Raw genomic sequence first — 23,858 nt, forward strand, 5'->3', positions numbered from 1 at the left:
AGCCATGTTTTTGCAGTTTTCTGAAAGATGAGCGCAGTCGCCGAGATGCACCGAGACAACGACAGTGTCTTGGAGACCGACGAGGATTTTCGGGGCCTTTTGACTTGCAGGACAGCAGCGACAGCGGAGACGGCTCGTTCGATTTCTTCTCCACAATGGCACTGCCATGCCGGCTGGAGAAACCTGGAAGTCACGACGCGCGAAGGGGAAAGCGGTCAGTCGGGATTTATTGCTGTATTCGAACACAAAGAGAAAGACCCCCAAAAACTGCAACACTGGCGACTGTCCCAGCAGTACCTAACGGCGTGGAAGCCGACAGTTGCACGGTGGCCGGACGGTAAAGTCATTTGCTTCTTCGATATCGAATTTTCCTTCTCATGAATCATGGAAAAGTCAATGAAACGAGCGAAAAGGTGGCAAAGTCGGTAAGGCTTGAGCACCTGACCACACCTATGCCCAAGCTGTTCGGCCGCACTGGTTCCCCAAGGTCCCTTTCACATGCAAGGACTTGACTCCATGCGTACGCAGTAGGTAGGCTTCGGAGCCTCGAAGGTACCTATTCTGTACTGCGCGGCTACTCCAGGCCCAACCCCCAACTGCCCCCCAAAGGCACCCCAGCCTTAGGTGGGAGGCAGGAAGATGAGGAGAAGTCGGAGAAAGCGACGGGAGGCGGAGGCGGAGGACCTGTTCACAAGTGTGGAGGAAAGGAGGAATGCGAAGACAATGGCCGAGACTGAGTGGTCGCCCAGCAGCAAGACATGGCCGAAAAGAGGGGACGGCAATGCAGGCTGGCCGGGCTGGGGAAAGTTGCAGTAGGAGATGTTCGGTCAGGTGCTAAAAGCTCCGGACCGGCATCATCTGACCTGTTTTGACTGAGCGATTGTGTGGGGGAAAACGGGACTAAGGTAGTACTCCGAGTAGGCGATGTCTTGCCGTTAGCCTGTGAAGCCGCCGCCGCGAGAAGACTAAGGTGCGAACAATGGATTTGCTGGGCTCGAATCCAGCCGCAAGGCGAAGGCGATTATCGCTAGTGCACTGTTCTTCAAGGAGGCTGGAGAAGAAGGGTTTTAGAATGCGTCCCATGGTGGCGTTGAAGGCCCGTGACGACTGGTTTTGCTTCACCGCAGACGCAGAGACACCTTCTTCTGCAGCTTGACACGAGGCATGACACCACGACCTCCCGGGGCGGTGGAGTCGGGAAAAGCCTGTGCTCGCTGTTAGAGGTGACGGACCTGACGGTGTGATGGGATCTTCCTCTTCGGTCCCCTTGTGATGGACGAATACACACAGACAGCGCAGCGGTACTCGCCTCAGCCTGAGAACGTGAGCATGACCATGAACGTGACCACGTCCTGGCAAGTGACCTTCACATGTCAGCGGAAGAGCCTGAAACTTCTCCCAAGAAAAAAAAAAATATGTCGTCTCGACGCCAGCGTGTCCCCAATTGCCTTGTGAAAGTCTCCAAGCAATAGTAAGTAGCCCATCAGAGCTAATTGGGGGTTGTAAGCCATCTGCCATCCAAACCTGTACCCTTCTCCAGATTTTGGGGAATGGTGCCGTTGGTGCCCACAGCAACAGGAACAGCACCAGCACCAGCACCAGCACCAGCAACAGTCCGAAGTACGGCTACGGCTTCATCGTGTCTCTCTTTCCAATCGCTCTCCTTCCGTTGGTCGTTTCGCTAGCAGCTTCCCCAGCAACAACTGGAACGGGGGAAGCTTTCAACAGTTTTGTTAGTCACCCCCCACACTTCCCCCGGTTTTGCATGTCGCGGTCCACCACCGAAGGAAGCGAAAGCAGGTCCAGCTCGGCCAGAATTGCTGCGAGAAGCAGAGAGACGGGGACCTGGCTGCAGCATCCTCGAAATATAAATATAAAACCTCCGTAGCCGGAGTCAATTGCCTCGTGTATCTCGTCGGGAATTCTCCTTGATTTTTTTCTTACTATTTCGTAAACGATTGCAGACAATTGGAAGTCCCTTTGTCCCAGCCTCAGGCACATCCAACCTTAGGTACCCTGTAAGTGTGAGGTGACTTACCAACTCGCGCATTCTTACTGGCACGTCGCTGTGGGTGACGCCAATCTGCCCCAGACCATCCTCCAACCCAGACCCAAACTGGCCCCAAAACCCGCTAGCACCACGGCGGGTGGCCCAGTTGCTGTCCCAATGCTAATTCCCCTGTTCCCTCCCAGTCTCCAGACGCTTCGACCTCGGCTCACGACTCGCCGTGTCAGCACTCAGCACCGCACCAGCACCAAATCCGACCCTTTGTGAGCCCAGCTGAGACTGAGAGGTACCTCGACTTGCCGTCTTCCTCGGCGTAGCTTAGACACGAAGCCGCCGCTCCTCTCACTCTCGCTCTCACTCTCACACCCCGGAGTCGTTTACTTCTTAAACCTCGACATCCATAAACTCTCTTCCTCCCCACCAACTTTTTCCCACCCATCTTCTTTGTTTGTTCTACATCCTATCTTCTGGAGCCCATCTGTACACATCATTCAATATGGCACCCAGAGTTATCGTCGTCGGTGGTGGTCGTAAGTAGCATCTCCTTCATGAGCCCACGCGCCTCACTCGCCGTCGTCACATGCTAACACGTCGCCCCCAGTGTCCGGTTTGAGTGCTGCGCACACCATCTACCTCGCCGGTGGAAACGTCGTCGTTCTCGACAAGCAGGGTAAGATACCATCCGCGCTGTCCTCTCAGTCGCATTACTGACGCTCTTGCGCGCAGGCTTCTTCGGAGGCAACTCCACAAAGGCCACTTCCGGCATCAACGGTGCCTTGACCAGGACACAGGTCGACCACAAGATCGCCGACAGCGTCAAGCAGTTCTACGATGATACCCTGAAGTCTGCCCGTGACAAGGCTCGCCCCGACCTCATCAAGGTCCTTACCTACAAGTCCGCCGCTGCCGTCGAGTGGCTCCAGGATGTCTTCAACCTGGACCTCACCCTCGTTTCGCGGTTAGGGTACGTTTGATCGCCTCCTCTGTCCAAACGAAAACGTCGGCTAATTCCCCATCCAGAGGTCACTCCCAGCCCCGTACGCACCGTGGTCACGATGCCAAGTTCCCCGGTATGGCCATCACATACGCTCTCATGCAGAGACTCGAGGAACTCGCCGAGACCGAGCCCCACCGAGTCGAGATCATCAAGAAGGCCCGCGTCACCGGTTTGAACAAGGATGGCAACACCGTCACTGGTGTCACCTATGAGTTTGGCGGAGAGGAGCAGTCTGTTGACGGCCCTGTGGTCCTCGCCACTGGTGGTTACGCCGCTGACTTCGGCGAGACCTCTCTGTTGAAGAAGCACCGTCCCGATACCTACGGCCTCGCCACCACCAACGGCACCCACGCCACTGGTGACGGTCAGAAGATGGTCATGGCCATCGGCGGTAACGGTATCGACATGGACAAGGTCCAGGTCCACCCCACTGGTCTGGTCGACCCCAAGGACCCCGGCTCCAAGTGGAAGTTCTTGGCTGCTGAGGCTCTTCGTGGTGAGGGTGGTCTGCTGCTCAACGCCGATGGTGACCGTTTCTGCGACGAGCTTGGTCACCGTGACTACGTCTCCGGTATGATGTGGAAGGAGAAGGACAAGAACAAGTTCCCCATCAGACTTGTTCTCAACTCCAAGGCCTCCAAGGTCCTTGACTTCCACACTCGTCACTACTCTGGCCGTGGCCTGATGAAGAAGATGACCGGTGAGCAGCTGGCCAAGGAGATTGGCTGCTCTCCCGACCACCTCCAGAAGTCTTTCCAGACTTACAACTCTATTGCCGACGGCAAGCAAAAGGACCCTTGGGGCAAGAAGTTCTTCCACAACTTGCCCTTTGACATCAACGACGACTTCCACGTCGCCCTGATGGAGCCTGTTCTCCACTTCACCATGGGAGGTATCGAGATTAACGACAAGGCCCAGGTCCTCAACTCAGAGCAGAAGCCCTTCGACGGTCTTTTCGCTTGCGGTGAGCTGGCTGGTGGTGTTCACGGTGCTAACCGTCTCGGTGGTTCTTCCTTGCTCGGCTGTGTTGTCTACGGCCGTGTTGCCGGTGACACTGCCAGCAACTACCTCTTCCAGCAGGCTCTTACCGGCTCAGGTGGCGCCGCTGCCCGTATGGGCCAGATCTCTCTGCACCTCGACCCTGCGCAGCCGGGCCGTGTCACCATCGACTGGAACAACGCCGGAGGTGCCAGCGGCGGCCAGGGCATCCCTGCCAACCAGACCACTTCCGCCGCCGGCCCCACACCCGTGCAGAACGGACAGAAGGCCGACAAGCCGAACGACCCCAAGAAGTTCACGATCCCCGAGAAGGAGTTCACCATGGAGGAGGTCGCTAAGCACAACACAAAGGAGGACTTGTGGGTCGTCGTTAAGGGCGTTGTGATGGACCTCTCCAACTGGCTCGAGGAGCACCCGGGTGGCCCCCAGGCCATCATGAACTTCATGGGCCGCGACGCGACCGAGGAGTTCGAGATGTTGCACGACGACGAGGTTATCCCCAAGTACGCACCACAGCAGGTGATTGGCCGCGTAAAGGGTCAGACGCCATCTTTGGAGCTCTAAATTATTGGATAATCGATGACACGACGACTTGGCTTGGGTAAAATAGTGATAACCGGAGTACTGGGTGCGCATTGGCGCACTTTTGATTTGGGCATTTCTTCATGAGTAGTCACTATCGGAATTGTATTCATAGATACACTGTTGTAGTCTCTTGGATCCAAAGGACCTCAATACTCTCTCTGTTCAACTTCTCTTCGCCTTTCGCCTTTTTTCGTGACGCATCACATGCCGAATAAGCTTCCACAAAACGCCGAGTCAGCTGATGACGCACGTGCGTGCACGACGCCGAATTCCGACATCCCGTCTGGGGTCCCCGCCATCCACAATGTTCCGCGGTCCCCTTCCATCTCCCCCACCAACGACCCGCGGCGCAAATTTCCCCGAACCACGTCACGTCCACGCCTCACCACCACCAGAACGCAGCAAACACCGCAAAAATGGGAAAGGTTCACGGAAGTCTCGCCCGCGCCGGTACGTCTCGCAGAGTACTTCTCTCGCAAGAATGCGCAGCCGCAGCAAACTAACCCAGCGACACAACAGGCAAGGTCAAGTCCCAGACCCCCAAGGTCGAGCCCGCCGAGAAGGCCAAGACGCCCAAGGGCCGCGCGCACAAGAGGGAGATTTACACGCGCCGCTTCGTCAACGTCGCCGTCACCGGCGGCGGCAAGCGCAAGGTATGCACACGGCAACGCGGCCGAGATCACAAGGGGCTGGCTGGGGTGAAGCTGACGATGATGTAGATGAACCCTAACCCCGGCAACTAAACCGGTGTCCTCTTTCGACTCACGATCCGATACGATGTTGCGAAGTTTAGGCGCGCATGGCTGCTTGTTGTTCGCCGTGGTCGGGAAATACCCGTGGGGTTAAGGGCGCGGATTGGAACTCGGTGGATTCGACATCAGCGGACTGGGCCAGCTCTCGGAACAAAAAGATACACGGAGGGAAGATACCCTATAAATAGAGGTCGGCCGCAAGGCTCTTCGTCTTATTTCCCCGATCCATGCTATCCTTTCGGGTTCTCAGGGAGAAAAAGCAGTGATTGCGTGCCTTATTCCCCTGGCAGACTCGAGGTGTGGCAACTTGTGGGTGTTGGTAGCGTAAACGGTTACGACGAAGAGGCAGGGAAAGAGACGCCAGGTGCAGATGAATTTGGACGCTCAAACTCTCAAACATTAATGGCATATCTTTTGATATTGTTGGGAGCTGCTGCTCTAGTGGCTCTTCTTCTCGTACTGTGAGAACATGTCACAGTGAGCAGGTTGAGCTACAGTTCTTATATGTTGTTGTTTGAAGCACGATCGAGGCGGATCGAGAGTGAAGCAAGCAAACTCTCCACGAGCGGTGGAAGGGGGGAAAGTTGGATCATAACTAGACCGACCGCACTCGCCTCTTCATCCGCTTCAAGAATCCAAAGTCCAGTACGAGGACTTTCCCCAACAACCTTCAAGCTCCAACCACCAAATGCTATTCCATCCTTAACCAGCACCGCACATCACCGTCATCGGTCCTGGTCTTAGAACGTCAGGACTCTGCTTGTCGTTGAGGGTTATCCACGGGTGCCATATCAGGCCAGACGAAGATGCTCAAGAACGAGAACGACCCGGCTTATCCATTCATCGCATTAGATGAAGATCAATGTCTCCATTGTACGACGTGAGACTCTACCTTGGACGACTTGACTTTCAAAATTCAAGAAGCTCCGTGGGCACCCAATACTCTCGTATTCACAGCGTCGTTGCTAAAAACGGATTACCTTGTCTTTGCAGCTTCCTCGTACATCTTGCGCAACGTCGCCGACATGTCGGATGACAACAACAGTCGCCGGACTTGCGGCTGGGAAGAAGAACCGAGAATACGCCAACCACTCCACGGATATTCACTCCTGGTCGAATACTCCAGGGGTACCGACGGATACCAAGGACAATAAGGACAATACTAGAGCTAACAGCAGCAAGGATGGGCATAAAGGTGGCGAGAAGTGTAGTTGCTCAGGGAAAACAACCGTGGAGGACTGTAGACGACAACAAGCTGTTAAAATCACGCTCGCGCGCTCGACGTTGAAGACAAAGATGCAGCCGACGGAGATTCGATGAACGATCGAAGAGAGCGGTGTCATCCTGATTAAGCGGAAGTGTGTCGATGGACGAGCATGACGTTCTTCATGATATCTCAAGAATCGTCGAAGAAACATGCGCACGAAAGTTGTTTATTGGGGTAGCGATCTCGTCGGCTTTGGAGCAACTAATAACGTATTTCTTTTGGTCAATCGAACAAACTGCGACCGCATCGGACTTGGCCACGTCATGCGTAGACGCTCCACCAACTTCCTTCTCTTCAGTGTCTCGCCGCCGAAGTTCAAGTATCAAAAAAAGGGGAAAACTGCAATTGAAAATCGTGCGTATCGGCTTGCTGTTCTAGTGGTATCATCTTCTGTGTGTAACAACCCGCAACGAAAAAGAAGAAGCCAGAAAGGTATTATCGACTAAGTACTGAAGAGACTAGATCCGGCCAGGGACCCGGTGAAAGTCGGAGACGTCTTGGTTCATCTCGAAGAATTAGAGACCGGAGAAGATGGCGCTTTTTTCTTGTGATGACGATGATGAGGCGGGAATCATTCAAACAAACGTAGTAAACTGGGAATCAAATCGATCGACCCAAATTGACCCATGAATCAATCTAGCGGCGGATCGGGGGAGGAGTTCGAACATCCGGGCTGGTCGAGTTCTCCATGTTGCCCGTGAGCTCGGCAACACGCGCCTTGATGCGGGCTACGCGAGATTCAATTGCTGCTGCTTGTTAATTTCCAATCCCCTAGTTGTGAGAGTGAAGTCACACTTACTCTCCTCTCCACTCGTGTCGTCATCACCATCGGTGGTCTTGCTGTATCCACCACGGCTCTGCTCTTCGCTTTGTCGCTGAGCTGCACGCTCGGCAGCGTTCTTACGGATCTGAGCCCAACGATCCTGTGCCTGGGGGCTTCGGGAACCGTCCGTTGGGGAAACCGGGGACGTCTTCGCGGGCGGCTCGGGCGTCTTGTGTCTCGCGATCGGGGGAGGGACCGCGTCTTCGGACGAATCGTCGGGCACGAACGCGGGTTGCTCCTGCAGAGGGCCTTGGTCGAACCGGGAGAACTCGTTGTTAGCCTCGTGGGCATCCTCGGTGTCGATGCGAGAAAGCGATTCATCAACCGACGGCTCGTACTGCGGCTCGTGAGCTTGGGTCTCAACAGGGGCTGGCTGAGGCGTCTCCATTGGCGTGGTGAAAGTCTCGATGGGCGTTGGTGTAGGAAGGTTGGACTCAGAGGCAATGGGCTGGGGAACAGGAGACGGTGCATGTCTTGGCGGCTCAGGAGTTGCTGTATCGCGCTGGAGCATACCGTTCACATCTGCGGCGGCATTCTCGGGGAGCTTCGAGTTCCGGTTCTTATTGCGGCCAAACAACTTGCGGAGACCGCCACCGCCGGTCTTCTCCTTGTGGAGCTTCTTCTGCTTCTTGTCCTTCGGGCTGGTATCCGGCTCCGGGGTAAACATGTTCTCACGAGCCTCGTCGCGAGAATCCTTCGGCGGTGGCATTGGGGAGCTGCGTCCGCCCGATTCGAACCTCTCGGCAGGTTGGAGGCCGCTTGGGGTTTCTGTCCTTTCGGAAGGGGCCGAGATCTCGTCGGTCTGTTGAGGCGGCTGCGGAGACGGCGATCGGGGGAAGCCTGTTGAGTTCTGGGTCAATGGTGAAGGTTGGGGTTGCAGAGACGGAGACTTTGCGGGGGGCTCAGGACGCAGTTCCTCGTCGTCCTCCTCCTCGAGGCCGTTCATGTGCTCATTGTTGCCGTAGCTTCCGTTTCTTTGCATGGTGGAGACCCCAATGCCGCGTCCAGCTGTGTTGTTTGCAAGGTACGCCTCCCGGATAGCCTCCTTGTCGTACTTGTTTGCCCACTTCATTGCGGGAGATGCCTGTCGCAGGATGTCGGGCTGGAGAGTCATGACACTATTCGTCTTCTCGAACGCCGATGCATCATTGCGTCCTCTGCGGGCAGCAAGAATTTGCTGCTGCTTCATCTGTTGCTCCTGGTGATGTCGTGCCTGAAGTTGTGCAGCGGCAGCCTGAATCCGTGCTTGTTGGTCTGGACCGATGCTCGACTTGCTGATGTTCGGATCGTCTTTCTTGCTTCCCTTCTCCAAAGTGTGTTTTCCAGTAGACTTGCGGCGGTTAACTCCCTTGTTGCGACGCGTCCAACTAAAGAAGCCCTTCTTCTCGGCGATGTAGGCGCCTTCCTGGGGTTCAGGCGCCGCTCCGGCCACCATTTCCTCCATTACCAGCCATCGCCCAGACCTGATGGCCGTCTCGATCACGGCACAGCGACCAAAGGCGGACTTCCTCTCCGGTGTCTCTTCAGGAGCAAGACTGCTCATCCAAACCCACCAGAAGGCCTCATCGAGGTCGAAACGGGCAATGCTGGCCAATTCACCGGGCTCCAGGCGATCGGACTCGAGTCTGGGGTTGTGTGACTGAGAGCTTTTCTGGCGAATAGCCGTCTCAATGGGCGGAAGGACCTTGTCGGGAGGCAACAACATGTTCGGGTTGTTAGGATTGTCGTCAACAAAACCAGACGACAAGAAGTCGGCCCAAGAAGGCGTAGTAGGCCGTCCGAGGCCAACATTGCCTGCTGCTGGCGTGGTTCTCAACCCCTGTGGCTTTCGAGCCGCTGCGGCAGCTTCTTCCTCTTCGTCTTCGTCCTCGAGTGCACTGGTGAAGCCGATGTCTTCGAAGCGCGACCACGAAGCATCTCTCAAGCTGGTCGAGTGCTTGGAGCTAGAGACTTGGGATTGGTTGGCAGAAGAGATTGCCTTGAGCACGCGACGGCACTCTTCAGTCAGCGCTTTAACGGGATCTTCGTACTCGGAAAACTCTCGCAGAGCCCGGTCCTCGTCACGATATTGGAAGTGATTTGCCCTCCTCAACAACGCGAAGGGAGTAGGGGATACTGTGTCAACAATCATGACGACCTTGTAGGTCGAAGACTGCATCAATGAGGGCTTCTGAGGAGGGTACTCAGTCTCTTGCAAAAGCTTCTGGAGAGACATGGGCAGCATGGAAATGCTTCCCTGAGTCTGTTTCTGGGGCGCCAAAGATCGAAGGTAGGCGAAGAACAAATGGCTCGTAGCGTCGGCAGCACTGCATCTTGTTAGCATTGACCATTCGCCTGGGCATTTTGACTCACCTTGCCCACGACTTGTAACCACCTTCGAAGCCGCTACCCGTGTCCTTCTGTTCAAACGCCCACCATGCAGCCATCCGAGAGAGCTTGCGTCCGCCCAGACCGTTCATTTTGCCATGGGCGGCAATCGCGGACAACAGATCAAAGTAGTCGAAAATGATGCATGATCGAGCTCCGTTGTCAACACTGAGAGGGATAAATGTCTTGAACGAGTCCCTCGCCATGTTTGAATCTGAGAAGCGCATAAGCCACAATTTCATGCGATGCGAGGTCATTACTGCATATGTGCCACTCACCTTGCTCTCCGACCTTGAATAGCTCATATGCATCCCAGCCAACAACGCCGCCTTGAAGTCTGCTCCAGCACCATTTTACTACGCCGGCAAGGACCTTATGGTGTCAGCATGGGATATGTGAGAATCAATTAGGAATCAAATACCATAGGCTCAGTCATGCGAAGCTCTTGCGACAAGAACTCGCCGCGCAAAGGTTGGCTGCCATCGAAGAAATGGCGGATGAAGGTACGGACAGCACTAGGGTCCGAGGTGGGACGGAAAGGAAGGAGGAGGAAGGGGTGGTCCAAAGCTAGATAGGAGCAACCATGTCAGTGATCACAAGGACGATAAATCGCTTTGGCAGATGTCACGGAGCAGCCACAATGCGCGGTAGAGTCGTACCTCGTGCCTTGAGCTCCTCAGTGCAACGTCTGATCAGGTCTTGGATTTCTTCGGGTTCGACCGTTTTTCTCGTGTAAGCGTCGTCCCATCGTGGCTTCGCGGGCTGTTGGTCTGCAGCATCGAAGTTGGCGCCCTTCTTCTTTTTGGTTGAACCGTCCTTGCCCTTCAAACGGGAGAAGAGGCTAGGCATTTTGGCGGTGAGAAATCGCCTTTAAGCGGGCGATTGCTGGTCGAAAAGGAGGAAAGCGCGCGGCATTCGAAGAGCGGACGAAAGTGAAATGGAGTGGCCGTGACTGGCTCGACGAGGGGTAGGTCGCAAGTCGTTCGAGAGATCTGAGACACTGCAGGCCGATGTACTCGAGATTGCGGATTCGATTCGCTTCGCGTTCGGGGGGTTTGGAATTGGTGGGGGGATCGCGAAAGATACGCGATAGGGGAAGGTATCGTCAACGAGAGAATGCGTTGCGCGTTTGTCGAAAGTCAATAATACGGCGGCGATGTTGGAACTGTGCCCGAAAGCATTCCACTAGGAAATTGCGGGGAAGAGGAAAAAAGAGTCGAGGGTATCGGGAAAATGTTGGGGATTCAAGAAACGAAAGTAAGTCTCCAGCAAGGGAAAGCGAGAGGAGGAAAGTTGTGTCGGTTGATGTGGTGGTGATGGTCCGGAGTCTTGGGCAAGAACCGAAAGAGAGGCAGCTTCACTTTCCCTCTTGCAGTTCAGGGGCGAGCGAACAAGCGGCGGGCTATTAATTGGAGAAGAGGGAAATGGTAATATTTGGGGGGGTCCCCTGGAGGCTTGGCTGCCGGGTGCTTGCTTGTCTCTTTGATTTTTTTTCTGCTTCTTTTCTTTTTTTTTGCTCTTCTGTTTTTGATCCGTCTCCCCTGTCTGTCTGTATTTTGGAGTTGAATACAAGTACCTTTTGTGTGACAGGCACAGCAGTCGGGTACCCGAGAGCGACCCTGATGCAGCAACCCGATGGGGAATAGCGGGACGGGAAATGCAGCGCGTTAGGAGAGGCTTCCAGGTTCCAGTCCGTGGGTCGTGGCTCCGTGCAGTGTGCAGGATGCAGTAGGCAGGGCAGCAGCGTCTATCCGTAGGTGTTTTTGCCTTGGTCCTTGGATGGGCTTTTGGCGGCTTGTGGTAGGCTCGTAAGTTCTCTGGGCCGTCGTTTGACTTCTCGACCGTAGGCGGGTTTTCGAGTGATGCTAGTGGCACCTGAGCATCAGGCACGACAGACAAAGGTGGGAGGGAGGAGGGGCATGCAGGCCCTGAAATGAAATTAGATCGCTGGATAGAGGACCCCGGCCCAGTGCCACAGGCCGCAAGGCCGCCGCCAACGCTCGCGGGTGACCTTGGATAAGGTAGTCGAGACTCGAACCTCGATCTCGACTCGGTGGACTTGGACCTGACTTGTTGCCGACTTTGGACTCACCTCAGGTCGGTCCAGACAAGGCGCGCAGGTACCTCGACCAGTCGATGGAGTCCGATGAGTTGTTGGCGGAGCTGCGGCAGTGGAACTAAAAGGCTTAGGGCCAGGCCTTAAGCTACAGACTAAGATCTCAGGCGACGACGTTAGTATGGGTACGGAAAACGGTGGGAAGCCCTGCGGCGCACCGGACGACTCACACGAAGCAAGGCGACCGAAGCAGTGATGACGATGACGATGAGACGTCGAAACAGAGAGACAGACAGAGGGTGTCGGGGATGAAGAAATGCGAGAGACAAGACGAGAAGAGAAGGGCAGCCGGGTCAGAACAAGGACGACGCGCAAGATCTCAGCAGCAAGCTTCCATGCATCTACCTAGGATAAGGTGTCTGCAATGCGAAGAGCGTGTACTGCGGTACTCGGTACTGCGCGCGGTACGAATACCGCAGAATGCAATCAATGCCAATGCCAATGCCGCCAGCAAGGAAAACCTCAGACGAATAAAAGACGATGCAGCAACTTCCGGCGTCAGTGTCAGCCTCGGCGGACAGACGAGACGGGGTGACGGTCTGGAAGCGAAGGGAAACTCTGGGTGCTTATCAACGGCACGAGACGACGGGAACGTAGAACCCTTCATCTCTCGTGGGCATGCTGTCATTGACAAGGTTGAGCAAAGTTGACAAGCGGTAAAGTCGGGTATCTGTACAGATGATACTTTGGCCATTCATCTCATTCAGCTCACCAGGTCCCAAAAGCAAATGCCGGACCTCATGCTGGGTACGGGTGCCCGAAGGTTGGTTAAGCTACCTAGGTAAGGTATCTATCTGTAAGATGCATGGCATTCCTCCTGCACGAGGTGAGGTGAGGTTAAGTCCACCATGCCTTGCTCTAGTATTGTCCATGGATGGCTTGAGACAGTTTGTCTCTGCTACTGGTTGCTTGGTATGGGCAAGCGTGGACACCCCATCTGTCTACCGCACCTTAATTGAGCCCCGGGTATCCGCTAGATCCGACCGTTGTTAGGTGTCTGGCGGGCTCAGCTGAACGAAGTGTTTCTAGGCTGCTTTGCTCCGGTGAGATTGAAGATATTTCGACTCATGTGGACAGCCAATATGGAAGGTGACTTATCTTGTGGATAAAAAGAGAGATCAGTCGAATGACTGAATTGTAGTAAAATGGAAAGCGCGTGTTCTACCTTAGTGCACCCTGTTGGTCCGGGTCCGTCCTCTTACTTTCCCCGTAAGGCACCGCACCGCCCACTACCTAGGACCACCACGGCACCACCACGACCACGACGACACCCACTTTCAAGTGGTGCATTGTGCCTGCTCCTCTTCTGCCGCCGCTCATCATCTCTGGGCCCTTACCTCACTTTAACCCAGCCGGTCTGGCTGTCCAGTGGGGGTGGACCCTGTCTTGTCTCGGAGCTTCTTTGACTCGTTCTGCCTGGCACCTGGCTTTCGGCAGACTAGCAGAAAAAAAAAAAGATTTACCAGCAACGTTACGACTTCGGATTACATCTGCAAGAGCAAATCAACGGCTTCTTTCCTCCACCGTCATTCCAGTATACAATATACACCTCGTCTTGCAGGCACCGCGTTGGAGAACCAAGGAACACCGCCTTGCTTCACCGCGACAATTCGCACTTCTCCCTTTCGCTGACGTACTCGGTTCAGCACTAACACGACCTCAATTCCGTTTCGTGAGACGGTCTACTTTCCCAGCACTTTATCTTCATGCCGTTCCAGCTACCAGTGGCAAGCTTTCGTCAACATCGCGTTCTCAACGTGAAGTCATTAAGGACTTCAGGCACGATTTGCACGTCCACTTATCACGGCGCATATTCTCCAACATTCTTGTAGGATGTATCACCCTCGCCGAAGTCGTGTCTCGCAGCATCCCCCGGCCGGAAAGCAACAAGGCATAGCATAACGACCACTTAGACACGGCGAGACGCGTCTCGAACCTGTCACTTGGGTACTTCAGTCTTCCGGCGCCCGCCTGCCCGCCCCACTCCCGGCTCGACACGACGCGGTACGGATACCACGCTCACGTCAATTGCCTCGCAGGAATTCGATTGACCCAGAAGAAATAGCAAAAAACCTCAGCTACATCCGAGAAACAAACCAGATTCAGGCGCCGCCCGAGTCGCCCCCGCCGGGAGATCCAGTTCAAGCGCCGCCAACGACGGCCCGGATAGGACGCCACTTCGGCCGCCCAGAAAAGCCTCCTATGAGGCTCAGCGCAATCTGCCTCCGACATCCAATCTAAACCGAATCATCAGCTTCCCACCTCGCCAGGATTTGTCAACAATAGGTCGAGCATATTCCTGTGTGAGGAAGTCGCTTCGCCGTGCATGAGTTGGCCGTTGCCAGCACATCCCCGTCGTCACTCCGTCCGCCACTCACAACCGGGCCCTCCTGCATCCACTGACCCGAGTACCCCGTCGGGACAAGTCATTGGTTGTGTCCTGTGCGCTTGATCGGCGTGTGCTGGCATCCACCTCAGAGTGCTGTCATTGTCAAGCCTGACGCACAGCAACCTTCTGGTCACTTGCATTGGGCATCGTGCGCGTCACTGATCTCCTAACCCCCAGCAAATGTCGCGCCGATGGAATCTCGCTACCGTTATTCTCTGCGTGTGGATGCTTCTTCTCGGCGAATACAATCGGCACCGTTGGTCGTGACAGATCAGAATGATGCCACCGGAAAAACATGGCTTGGAAGCGAGCTTCCCGCTGGCAGGGCACGGAATGGCAACCTTCCATGGGCTCCCTCAAACCAATTCATCGGCGAATGCGACGGCGCTCGAGCCTCCCGTTGCATCCTGCCCATCTCTTCCCGCACATTGAGGATTAGTCGTGCCAGATTCGCATGAACGCATCTTCAAGGGGCTCAAGGACCTGCTTGTCTCTGCGCGTCTGTTCCCCGTTTCCTGACTGGCCAGATCGAATGCGAAACTCCCATCTGGGCCTGTCTCGTGGGAAAAATGGCTGCGCTACCGATCGATCAACGTCAGAAATGTCTGTCCATACTCCACCGAATGACCAACTTAATTATCGGACGATGTCTTCCAGGGGCCTTGGCTCTAATTGGGGGGACGAGCCGCCGTTGTCTTACACAGAAACGTCGCCAAACCGCCATCTTTCAAGCCCTCGGTCGGCGAACGCGAACCCTTCGACTGCGCTACCCGGGTCTCAGCATGCCAATCGCCGCTGCATGTCTCTATTTTGGCTTGCCGGCATAAAGTAAGATGACAAGACCCCTAAATTCCCTTTGAATGACATAAGCAAGTGCCGATGACATGTGACCCGCTGAGACGCGGTTCGAGACTTTGGGGAAGACACAGCAAAATCGCCGTCCGGTGTTGCTACAATAGCTTTGGGGGAATGCAATTAAAAAAAGGGTTCAAACACGCATGCCAAATCGAAATGAGTTCAGCTGCGCAGGACGCGCATGCGCGAAGATGTCACGGCCGCATAGTTCGCTTCCGTAATCGGCTGCGGGCTCCGTCACTCTGCCGGGTTTTCCTGCCCCGATCGGCCTCGGAACCGAATCCGTAGTGGACCCACTTGTGAGGTCCCGATCGGAGCCGGCTCCGGCCCCTCCAAGGGAGCGGGCATCGACGCCGTCCTGTTGCCGTTGTTTTCTCTTTCAAAGCGCCCATGTTACATGTTATGCCTGAATAATGGTCTTGTAAGTTCTTGAATGCTTTGAGCCGAGCTGCATACAACACGTCGATGTCGGTCCAACGTATCCCGTGCCGAAACAAAGAACAGACCTGGCAGAGCACCGATGATAACACTGCTTGTCCGAATTGAACTGTACGGTAGGAAGAGATAGTCATAGAAGAACATTGCCGACGGCATTAAAAGGTTACCCGCCGCGCAACCTTCCTCCGTTATCTTTTCCTCGCAGAGGCGTCAGGCATGTGTGCGTACATATCGGCCGGCATGTCGACCGACACTGAATGTCCGTGACGGGAAATCTCGTTTGACTTGGGCAATTCACCCGTGTCCACTGCCTCATTGAACCAACACGTCTTTGATGAATCGCATCTCATCTATTTTCCCCGAACCCAACTCATACCCTGGCCAGTGCCGTCATGCATCTATACGTGGTCCCTCATATGCCCTCAGCAGGCTGTATCGTCTAATAAAACAAGTCATGATCCAGGCCGATTCCTAGTAGATGGTCCACACATCAAGAGAAAAAAAAACAGCACACTTCATCGAACACCCAATCATGTTCAAAGTCAGTCAACTCGCTCATACTCGGCCGTCCTGCACATTACTCCTCCTCTTCGTCCTCCTCATCCTCCAGCGGCAAAGTCTTGACCTCAGCCAGGGCCTTGGTCTCAACGTTCTCCTTGGCATCCTCGCCGGTCACGACAGCCTTGGTCTCGACGACGGCGGCCTCGACCTTCTTCGCCCCGCTCAGGTCCCAATCGATCTCGGCGCCAGCGCCGTACCGGGAGACGAGCCAGTCGTTGGCCTTGCGGAAGTGGCCGCAGTCGAAGAAGCCCCTGGACGCGCTCAGCGGGCTGGGGTGGACGCTCTTGAGGACGAGGTGCTTCTTCTGGTCGACCTTGACGACGCGCTTGCCGGCGGGGGTGCCCCAGGCGACGAAGACGACGCCGCGGGTGCGCTTGGCGGCGACGAGGTCGATGACCTTCTGCGTGAAGCGCTCCCAGCCGCGGTTCGAGTGCGAGTTGGCCTCGTGGGCGCGCACCGTCAGGCACGTGTTGAGGAGGAGCACGCCGCGGTCGGCCCAGGGCGTGAGGAGGCCGCCGTTCTTGGGGGGCGGGGCGAAGGTCGGGTAGTCCTTCTTGAGGGCGATGTACATGTTCTTGAGGGAGGGCGGCGCCGGGGTCGGGGGCCGGACGGAGAAGGCGAGGCCGTGGGCCTGGTTGTGGTTGTGGTAGGGGTCCTGGCCGACGACGACGACCTTGACGGTGTTGAAGGGGGTGTGGCGGGACCTGTGGGAAAGAGTTAGAGAGATGATTCGCAAAAGACGTCGGATATCCAGGGAAGAGGAGGAAATAGAATGTGAAGTAGAGGGGTGACGAACCAGGAGTAGACGTCCTCCTTGGGAGGAAACCACTTCCTTCCGGCATCCGTCTCTCTGTTCAGGAACCTCTTGAGGTCGAGGAACTCCTTGGTCGTGATCTCGTCCTTGAGGTACGCCAGCCAGCTCTCGTGCAGCGTCTCGATCTCGAGCTGCAGCAGCTCCTTCTGCTCGGCCGTCAGCCCGGCGACCCACTTCTCCTTGTCGAACTTGGGAGCCGGCGTCTCGGTGGCGTCGGCGCTGCCACCGCTCCCTGCGGTGGAACCCTTGGCGGCGGTTGCCGCCGCCGCCACTGGTTTCGGGGCGGTGCCGAAGAAGGACATGATGCTGCCGTCCTGTTTGGGCTTCTTACTGTCTCCGGACGACAGCGTGCCGGCCTTCCTCTTCAGGGTCGACATGTTGGAATATGTGCGGAGGAGGTACGGCTGGTTGTGACGGTGAGGGCGTAGGACGTTGGACGTCGTCCCTTGGTCTGGCCGGCGGCGGGAACGGAGGACGAGCTGGCAAGGGCGGCGTAGGCGTTGAATTGTGTGCTTTTTGATGGCGTTGCAAGGTCGTGAAGGCGTCAATTGGTCGTCAATGGAGGTGTTCGTAAGTTCAGGTTCAAAATCAAAGATGTTGAAGTACAATAGAAAGAAAAACCAGAAAGTAAGCGTCGAAGGTGAGGAGAAGAAGGAGGTTGGCGTCGAAGGGTCGTAGTCGAGAATTCTTAGCCCGGTTGCCAGTGCCGGTCTACGGACCGTCGCGCGTGGAGCGACGCGCTAGGATGGAAGGGAAAAAAAAAGTCATTTACGCGAACCCGCTATTCCAGGCGCGTTCTGACGAGTTTCAGTGGTTGGTTCGGGCGGGGGAGCTGCCTGGAAGCTGCAGCCCTGCGGCGCCCCCAGCTGGCTTGGCCGTTTCCGCGCTTCCCCTGAGATTGGCGTCGTTTGGGACGAAAGTGATGACTTCATCCGGGCGTCTGAGGCGTCTCCGGGAGGCGTCATTGGACGGTGCATCCTGTCATATCACGAAAGCTCTATCAAAACTTGGCATCGAAAGTTTACGTAGCAAAAAAGACGAAAGACCACGTTGTGGGGGAGGTATCATTACATCTTGGCTACATAGTACAATACAAGCTTTGTGGTTTTCCCAATGTCTAATAAAACCAACCACGACGTTGTGTCGTTTGGCGTGCAAACTCCGAGCCCGGGTTCTTTTCCGACCGGTTCATTAATAGCAGCCCGCCCTCTCAACGCCCAGCAATGCTAGAAAACAAGAAAAAGAAAAAAGGACGAGTGGTGATGATGTGCTTTTAGTCCGTTTCCTGCCTGGACTTCTCGTTGACGCTCCTGAACACCCGCTTGCCGACTTCGTAGCTGCTGATCATGATGGCGCATGCCGGAGCGACCTTGAGCGTGCGAGGAATCCAGCCCTTCCACAAGCCTGAGATTCCCTCGGTGGAAAAGATGTGGTAGAGTAAGCGCATCATGGAGCCTTGCTCTGCAGCGGCCGCTTTGGCGGCATTGGGGGAGTCGCGGTAGACCTGAGTCCTGGTCTTGCCGACGTCAAACGGCATCGTTACTATCGATGCAAATCCGCCGGAAACGGCGCCGGCGATGAAGCTGTCGGTCAATGTTTCCGAATGGTTCTCCCGGCTCTGCGATCTCCGGCGCGACTGTGTCCGGGAGCCTCTAACATCCAGGGTCCGGCCGCGGCGGGTCTCACGCAGGTCCGTCAACTTTCCCCGGATCGTCTCGTATCCCCACCAGTAGATACCCGAGAAGGGCACATCCCTCCACAGAGTCAGGGTCAGACCCCTCCATAGAGCACTGTAACCGCTCGTGTTGACCATTTCCTTGATGCCTCTGAAGGTGTTGGCGAGGTGGCCTGTTGCAGAGTTGCCGGACGTGGCTTGCATTCTCGTGCGGAACAACTCGATCGGGCTGACGGCGGCGGCGGCGAGAATGCGGGCTCCGGAGCCGGCGACGAGGGGGGCAGTGTCGTCGTTGAGCCTTTGAGCAATCGGGCTCTTTCTGTTGTATCGCAGCCAGTCGTAGCCGGTGAAGTAGATGATGTTGCCGGGGATTGTCATTAATAATGTGGGAGACAGACCCCGCCAGAGGCTGGTGAACCCCTCATTGCGCGCGATCTTTCTCAGTCCGTCCATGGTCGAGCTGATGGTCTTTCGTTCCACCTCCTCGACAGCGCATTCAGCCGCTGCGGCGGTCGCCGCGCCCTCCGCCCTGGGCATCGCTATGCACAGCTCGGAAGAGTTGTTCATGAAGAAGACCTCTCTGCAGCATGCCGTAACTCCGAGGTTCTCCGTGTTGAACGCCTTCAGGTTGCTGGTCGTCATCGCGAGCTTGGAGAAGTCCACCGAGGGCGGGGTAACAGTTTGGGATTGCCATCGGACTCTCACGACATCGAGGGGTGTCACTGCAGACTACTGCGTTAGCAAGCGACCGGTTAATCAGAGTGCGACAAGATGCTCACCGAGAAGCGAGGTGAGTAGACTGCCGGACATGGCCGATATCATCTTTTGCGGTGCACTAATGTCGTCGTCGCCTGTCGCCGGACCGCCGCCGTCTTTTGCTGGAATCATGCGGGCCATGGCGAAGGAGTCGTCGGGATCGAATCTGTCATGGTCTTGGCCGGCGGACGTCTGGTTTATCGTAGTCATCTCGGTCCACTTGGCATGGTCGGAGGGATCGGAGCTGAACAATGGTTCGGATCCCATTCCGAGTCTGTAAAACGTGGTGCAAAAAGAGCAAGCTGTGGGACGAGGAAGTGAGATGATGAGGGGAGGACAAGCTTTCACGAGCTTTTCTCGCAGAGCAGGGGAGCAGGGGACGTGAAGGGCGAAATTGACCTTACCCCGTTTGACAGAGTCCGGCCGTCATGACTGCGACATCGCGCTCCTTCTCACACCCCCAAATTTTTCTGCCGGAGATAGTGATATGGGTGGCGCTGGGCCCGGGTGCACTTTTCGCTTTCGCTGGCCGAGCCGAGCTCTCTCCATGTCACGAACGTGCGATTTCATTGGTCGAAACTCTGGTGGGTCCTCTGATGCGCCACGCCCACCCACACGGTGCCTGCACCCACTGCACGAGCCCGCTAAATGTCACCGATAAGGCCGGTGGACCAGACGCCGAATGACTCCAGTTCGGCGTGCTTGCTTACAACGCATGGTCGATGATGAGTGGCCAGCTTCAACTACATCTCATCGCTGAAATCCATCTTTAAACGCCACCTAGAACAGCTTGAGTTCCCACTCATCTGTGCATTCGTTGACACTTTTGAAGCCATTCCTCATGTCGTTATCATAGTGGTTCCTATACTTCACAGCTCAGGTCTTTCCTTGAGCCGTTCCATCCCACGTCATGGAAGAAAACCCGCCAAATGATTCCGAGTTGGAATCTTTCCGACAAAAATGGCGAACTGAACTGCAGTCTAAGAGGCCACCCCAAGAGTCTCGCGGAGCACGGAAGAATGCCGGACCCTCATCATCCAAGGCACCCGCGCCTCCCGAACACTCCAGTACTACTTCAGCAACTAAGAGGTCTCAAATAGAAGAAGACGAGGAATACGCCCGGGCCTTGACTTTCGATGAACCGCCACCTCTATCGTCAGGGAGGACCTTGGAGAATGCTGCAGGACCAACAAAGGCCGAGGAAAAGGAGCTGGTCTCGGCCCTGGACCATTTTGAAGAGGCAGTAGAGAAGGAAGCCATCGGCAACCTCGGCGACAGCTTGAAGCTCTATCGCAAGGCCTTCAGGGTAAGTAGAAATCGCATCCTTACCACCGGAGAGTACTCCAGTTCTAACTCTTTCTCCAGCTCGACCACCGTGTGGACTTGGCTTACAGAAAGAAACACTTTCCAGCAGCAGTGGGGAAGCCTGCGCAGCCCAGCACATCAGCTACGTCGGCAGCTACCCCGGCCGTGGCGGGCAAGTCCGTAGAGACGCAGCAGCAAACAATTAGCGAGCTCATCACAAGCTTCTCCGGACTCTCTGTTGCAGCTGCGCCCCCTCCGGTAGAAGGCGATCCGGCACCGCCTTGTCCGATAGCTGAGGTGCCAGAGGAAATTCTGCTCCACATCTTCAAAGAAGTAGCTATCCTCGATGTAGGGGACTACGTGCGTTTGTCCCTCGTGTGCAAACGCTTTGCCTACATAGTTGCCACAGAAGAGTCCATCTGGCGGCGCGTCGCTCTCGGCACCGAGTTCGGTTTCGCCGGCATGCACCATCACTGGCAAAGGGGCATCTACTGGGAGCCCCTGGAGGAGGAAGAAGAGATAGAGGACACCGAGTTCGTCAGCATGCGGGAGCTCGCGCAACACCGTGAGGAGGAGAAGGAAGTAAACACCCTCGCCCTGTTCAGCGAGCTCTACTCCTCCTCGTGGCGGAAGCTGTGGCGACACCGTCCCCGCGTACGCTTCAACGGCTGCTACATCTCCACCGTCAACTACGTTCGATCCGGAGGCGCCAACGCGAACCAGATCACCTGGAACACCCCCGTCCACATCGTAACGTACTACCGGTACCTCCGCTTCTTCCGCGACGGCACCGTAATCAGCCTCCTGACTACCTCTGAGCCGGCCAACGTCGTGCACTACATGACCAAGGAGCACCTCGAACAGCACAAAGACGGCGCAGCCCCCTACCTGCCGTCCATCGTTATGCGGGACGGATTGAAAGGGCGTTGGCGGTTGTCTTCAGTCCTGGACTACCCAGACGCGCCCCTGGGCGAGGCGGAGGGGGATTTGATCATTGAGACCGAGGGCGTCGCGTCCAGGTACATATACCGAATGGATCTATCGATGCAGAATGTGGGAAAGCGCGCTCGGAACACGAAGTTGGTGTGGAAGAGCTTCTCCAGCTACAACAAGCTGACGGACGACTGGGGCGAGTTTGGACTGAAGAACGACAAGCCCTTCCATTTTAGTAGAGTCAAGAGTTACGGCGTCGGTGCGTGAGTTGAGGCACTCAATAGACGAGGACAGCCTTGTCCTTACCCAATAATTCGCATTACCGAATAGTGCGTTTCAATGTGTCTAAAGGTGCGTTGTGAGATGTTCACAGCAATGAGGCCGACAGCGATCTGCGTTGTCTTCTTATTCTCGTGCCAACAATGAAAACTAATCTTTACAACCAACACTTCCCCCATTTCTCCGTACCCTCACCAATCCGTACTCCTCGCAACGTCCTCCCACTCCTTGCAAACCTCTAAAACCCCCTCGCACTTCCCCTTGATCCTCTCCAACCCGTCCGTCCCCAACGGCACCCTCAACGGCACCTCCCTCCCCTCCGCCATCCCCGTGCCCCGGACGAGCTCCACCATCCTCTCCACCGCCTTGGCCGGGTCGCCCGGCTCCGTCCCGTGGATCTGGCTCTCGCCCGCCCTCACGGCCTCGTCGAACGCCGTCAACGCCGCGTCCGTCGCCCGCGGCGGCGGGTGCGGGTGCGTGATCTTGACGAACACCTCGGTCCGGAAGTACCCCGGCTCCAGAATCAGCACCTTCAGGCCCGGGGCCACGAAGGCGAGCTCCTTCGAGAGGCATTCGACGGCCACTGTAGCATTCTTTAGCATGAGAAACAGTAAGGGGAAGGCGGGAGAAACGAACTGGATAAGGCGGCTTTGCTGGCGCAGTACGCCCCCGCGGACGGATCCGCGTGCCACGCGGCCTGCGACCCGAGATACAACAGGGTCCCCGTCCCCTTCTTCCTCAGGAACGGCAAGAACGCGCGGGTGATATTCATCGGGCCGTGGAAATTCGTCCGAAAACTCTCCTCCGTCTTCTCCTGTCTGTGTCACGTCTCGTCCCGTCAGTCACGAGAATCCCCGATTCCGATACCACCACCCTTCTTCACCAGATAGTCCGAGAGAAAAAGGGGGGGAGGGAGAGGGAGAGAGCTCACGTCAAATCCTCCGTCAGCGCAGAAAGCACGTAACCCGCATTATTCACAACGACGTCCACGCCCCCCGGGAACACCCCCCACGCCTCCTCGACCTTGGCCCGGATCACGGCCTCGGGCGCCGAGACGTCGAGGTCCATGACCCGCGCCCCCGTGTCCCGCAGGTGCGCGAGCCTGACGTCGGCCTGCCGTCCCGTCGCGATCACGTTGTCGCCCTCGGCGCGCAGCCTCCTCACGAGCGCCTCGCCGAAGCCGCTCGAGCACCCCGTGATGAACCACGTCTTGGGCTGTCTGGCTGCGTCTTGTGCCATGGCTGCGGTAGTGCGGTAATTCGGTATTTGGGAAACTGTCCTTCGAATCCTAGATGAAGAGGCAATTTGTATGAGAGAAAAGTAAGAATGTCTAGGCTATATAATCTTGAAGATATGTCGGTGTGCGCTTTTATTTCTTTTCTCTTCTTATACAGCTTCCTTATGCGGCCCCTCCCTGGGTCTCACGTAAGACGGATCGTTGCAGAAAACGCATCTATCCCGGATTTGAGTATTTCTTCCGAGTAGTTTGCATACGATACCCATTAAAAACTAAGGGACTTCGGAAAATGGACCACATTAAATCGTCCGTTATGTCTGCAGACCTTAACTACCGATTGGCATCACGGAATCCCGAACCTCGGTTGTTATTAACCGCAGCAGGGTCGCCATGTGGACCTACCAGAAGAAACCGATTCGAGTTAACGAAGACCACTTATAACAGGAAATAATAATCAGTATCTGAATCGGTAACTATCTAGGAGTTTTGGGCGCGTACGACGTAGTATTGGTGTCGTCTTACATAGGTCAACTTCGTATGCAGAGGTTGGACGTTCCAAAGGCCAAGATACCAGGAATACGCCGAAGATTTAGACCTTGTGTGGTTGGTAGGTAGATCTGTGAAGTCACGAGCGAGGAATTTAATTATACGAGCTTCTCGAAAAAAAAAAAAAAAAAAAAAAAACCTTTAGGGAAGGTGATA

General features: G+C 55.8%; 7 protein-coding genes across 7 annotated transcripts; 3 read left to right on the top strand and 4 right to left on the bottom strand.

Annotated features, from left to right (window-relative positions):
• Window positions 1-2,504: 2,504 nt before the first annotated feature.
• On the top strand, window positions 2,505-4,568 carry CkaCkLH20_06801 (fumarate reductase; the record flags this gene model as incomplete). Its single annotated transcript, XM_038889518.1, has 4 exons — window positions 2,505-2,538; window positions 2,610-2,678; window positions 2,735-2,972; window positions 3,029-4,568. 4 exons carry the CDS (start codon window positions 2,505-2,507, stop codon window positions 4,566-4,568), a joined length of 1,881 nt encoding a protein of 626 aa, XP_038745330.1.
• A 437-nt stretch (window positions 4,569-5,005) lies between these two features.
• CkaCkLH20_06802 (uncharacterized protein) lies at window positions 5,006-5,308 on the top strand (the record flags this gene model as incomplete). The annotated part of the gene is made up of 2 exons (XM_038889519.1): window positions 5,006-5,039; window positions 5,109-5,308. The coding sequence occupies 2 exons, from the start codon at window positions 5,006-5,008 to the stop codon at window positions 5,306-5,308; spliced, it is 234 nt and encodes a 77-aa protein (XP_038745331.1).
• A 1,936-nt stretch (window positions 5,309-7,244) lies between these two features.
• On the bottom strand, window positions 7,245-10,647 carry CkaCkLH20_06803 (uncharacterized protein; the record flags this gene model as incomplete). The annotated part of the gene is made up of 6 exons (XM_038889520.1): window positions 7,245-7,336; window positions 7,408-9,737; window positions 9,784-10,012; window positions 10,077-10,170; window positions 10,220-10,365; window positions 10,458-10,647. The coding sequence occupies 6 exons, from the start codon at window positions 10,645-10,647 to the stop codon at window positions 7,245-7,247; spliced, it is 3,081 nt and encodes a 1,026-aa protein (XP_038745332.1).
• Window positions 10,648-16,173: 5,526 nt separating this feature from the next.
• On the bottom strand, window positions 16,174-17,348 carry CkaCkLH20_06804 (uracil-DNA glycosylase; the record flags this gene model as incomplete). The annotated part of the gene is made up of 2 exons (XM_038889521.1): window positions 16,174-16,861; window positions 16,954-17,348. The coding sequence occupies 2 exons, from the start codon at window positions 17,346-17,348 to the stop codon at window positions 16,174-16,176; spliced, it is 1,083 nt and encodes a 360-aa protein (XP_038745333.1).
• An 896-nt stretch (window positions 17,349-18,244) lies between these two features.
• CkaCkLH20_06805 (uncharacterized protein) lies at window positions 18,245-19,669 on the bottom strand (the record flags this gene model as incomplete). Its single annotated transcript, XM_038889522.1, has 2 exons — window positions 18,245-19,368; window positions 19,426-19,669. 2 exons carry the CDS (start codon window positions 19,667-19,669, stop codon window positions 18,245-18,247), a joined length of 1,368 nt encoding a protein of 455 aa, XP_038745334.1.
• Window positions 19,670-20,312: 643 nt separating this feature from the next.
• Window positions 20,313-21,907, top strand: CkaCkLH20_06806 (F-box protein pof7; the record flags this gene model as incomplete). Its single annotated transcript, XM_038889523.1, has 2 exons — window positions 20,313-20,708; window positions 20,768-21,907. The coding sequence occupies 2 exons, from the start codon at window positions 20,313-20,315 to the stop codon at window positions 21,905-21,907; spliced, it is 1,536 nt and encodes a 511-aa protein (XP_038745335.1).
• Window positions 21,908-22,110: 203 nt separating this feature from the next.
• CkaCkLH20_06807 (short-chain oxidoreductase) lies at window positions 22,111-23,158 on the bottom strand (the record flags this gene model as incomplete). Its single annotated transcript, XM_038889524.1, has 3 exons — window positions 22,111-22,502; window positions 22,556-22,737; window positions 22,851-23,158. 3 exons carry the CDS (start codon window positions 23,156-23,158, stop codon window positions 22,111-22,113), a joined length of 882 nt encoding a protein of 293 aa, XP_038745336.1.
• Window positions 23,159-23,858: the final 700 nt, after the last annotated feature.

This window comes from Colletotrichum karsti (assembly GCF_011947395.1).
Source record: "Colletotrichum karsti strain CkLH20 chromosome Unknown Scaffold20, whole genome shotgun sequence".
Lineage (NCBI taxonomy): Eukaryota > Fungi > Ascomycota > Sordariomycetes > Glomerellales > Glomerellaceae > Colletotrichum > Colletotrichum karsti.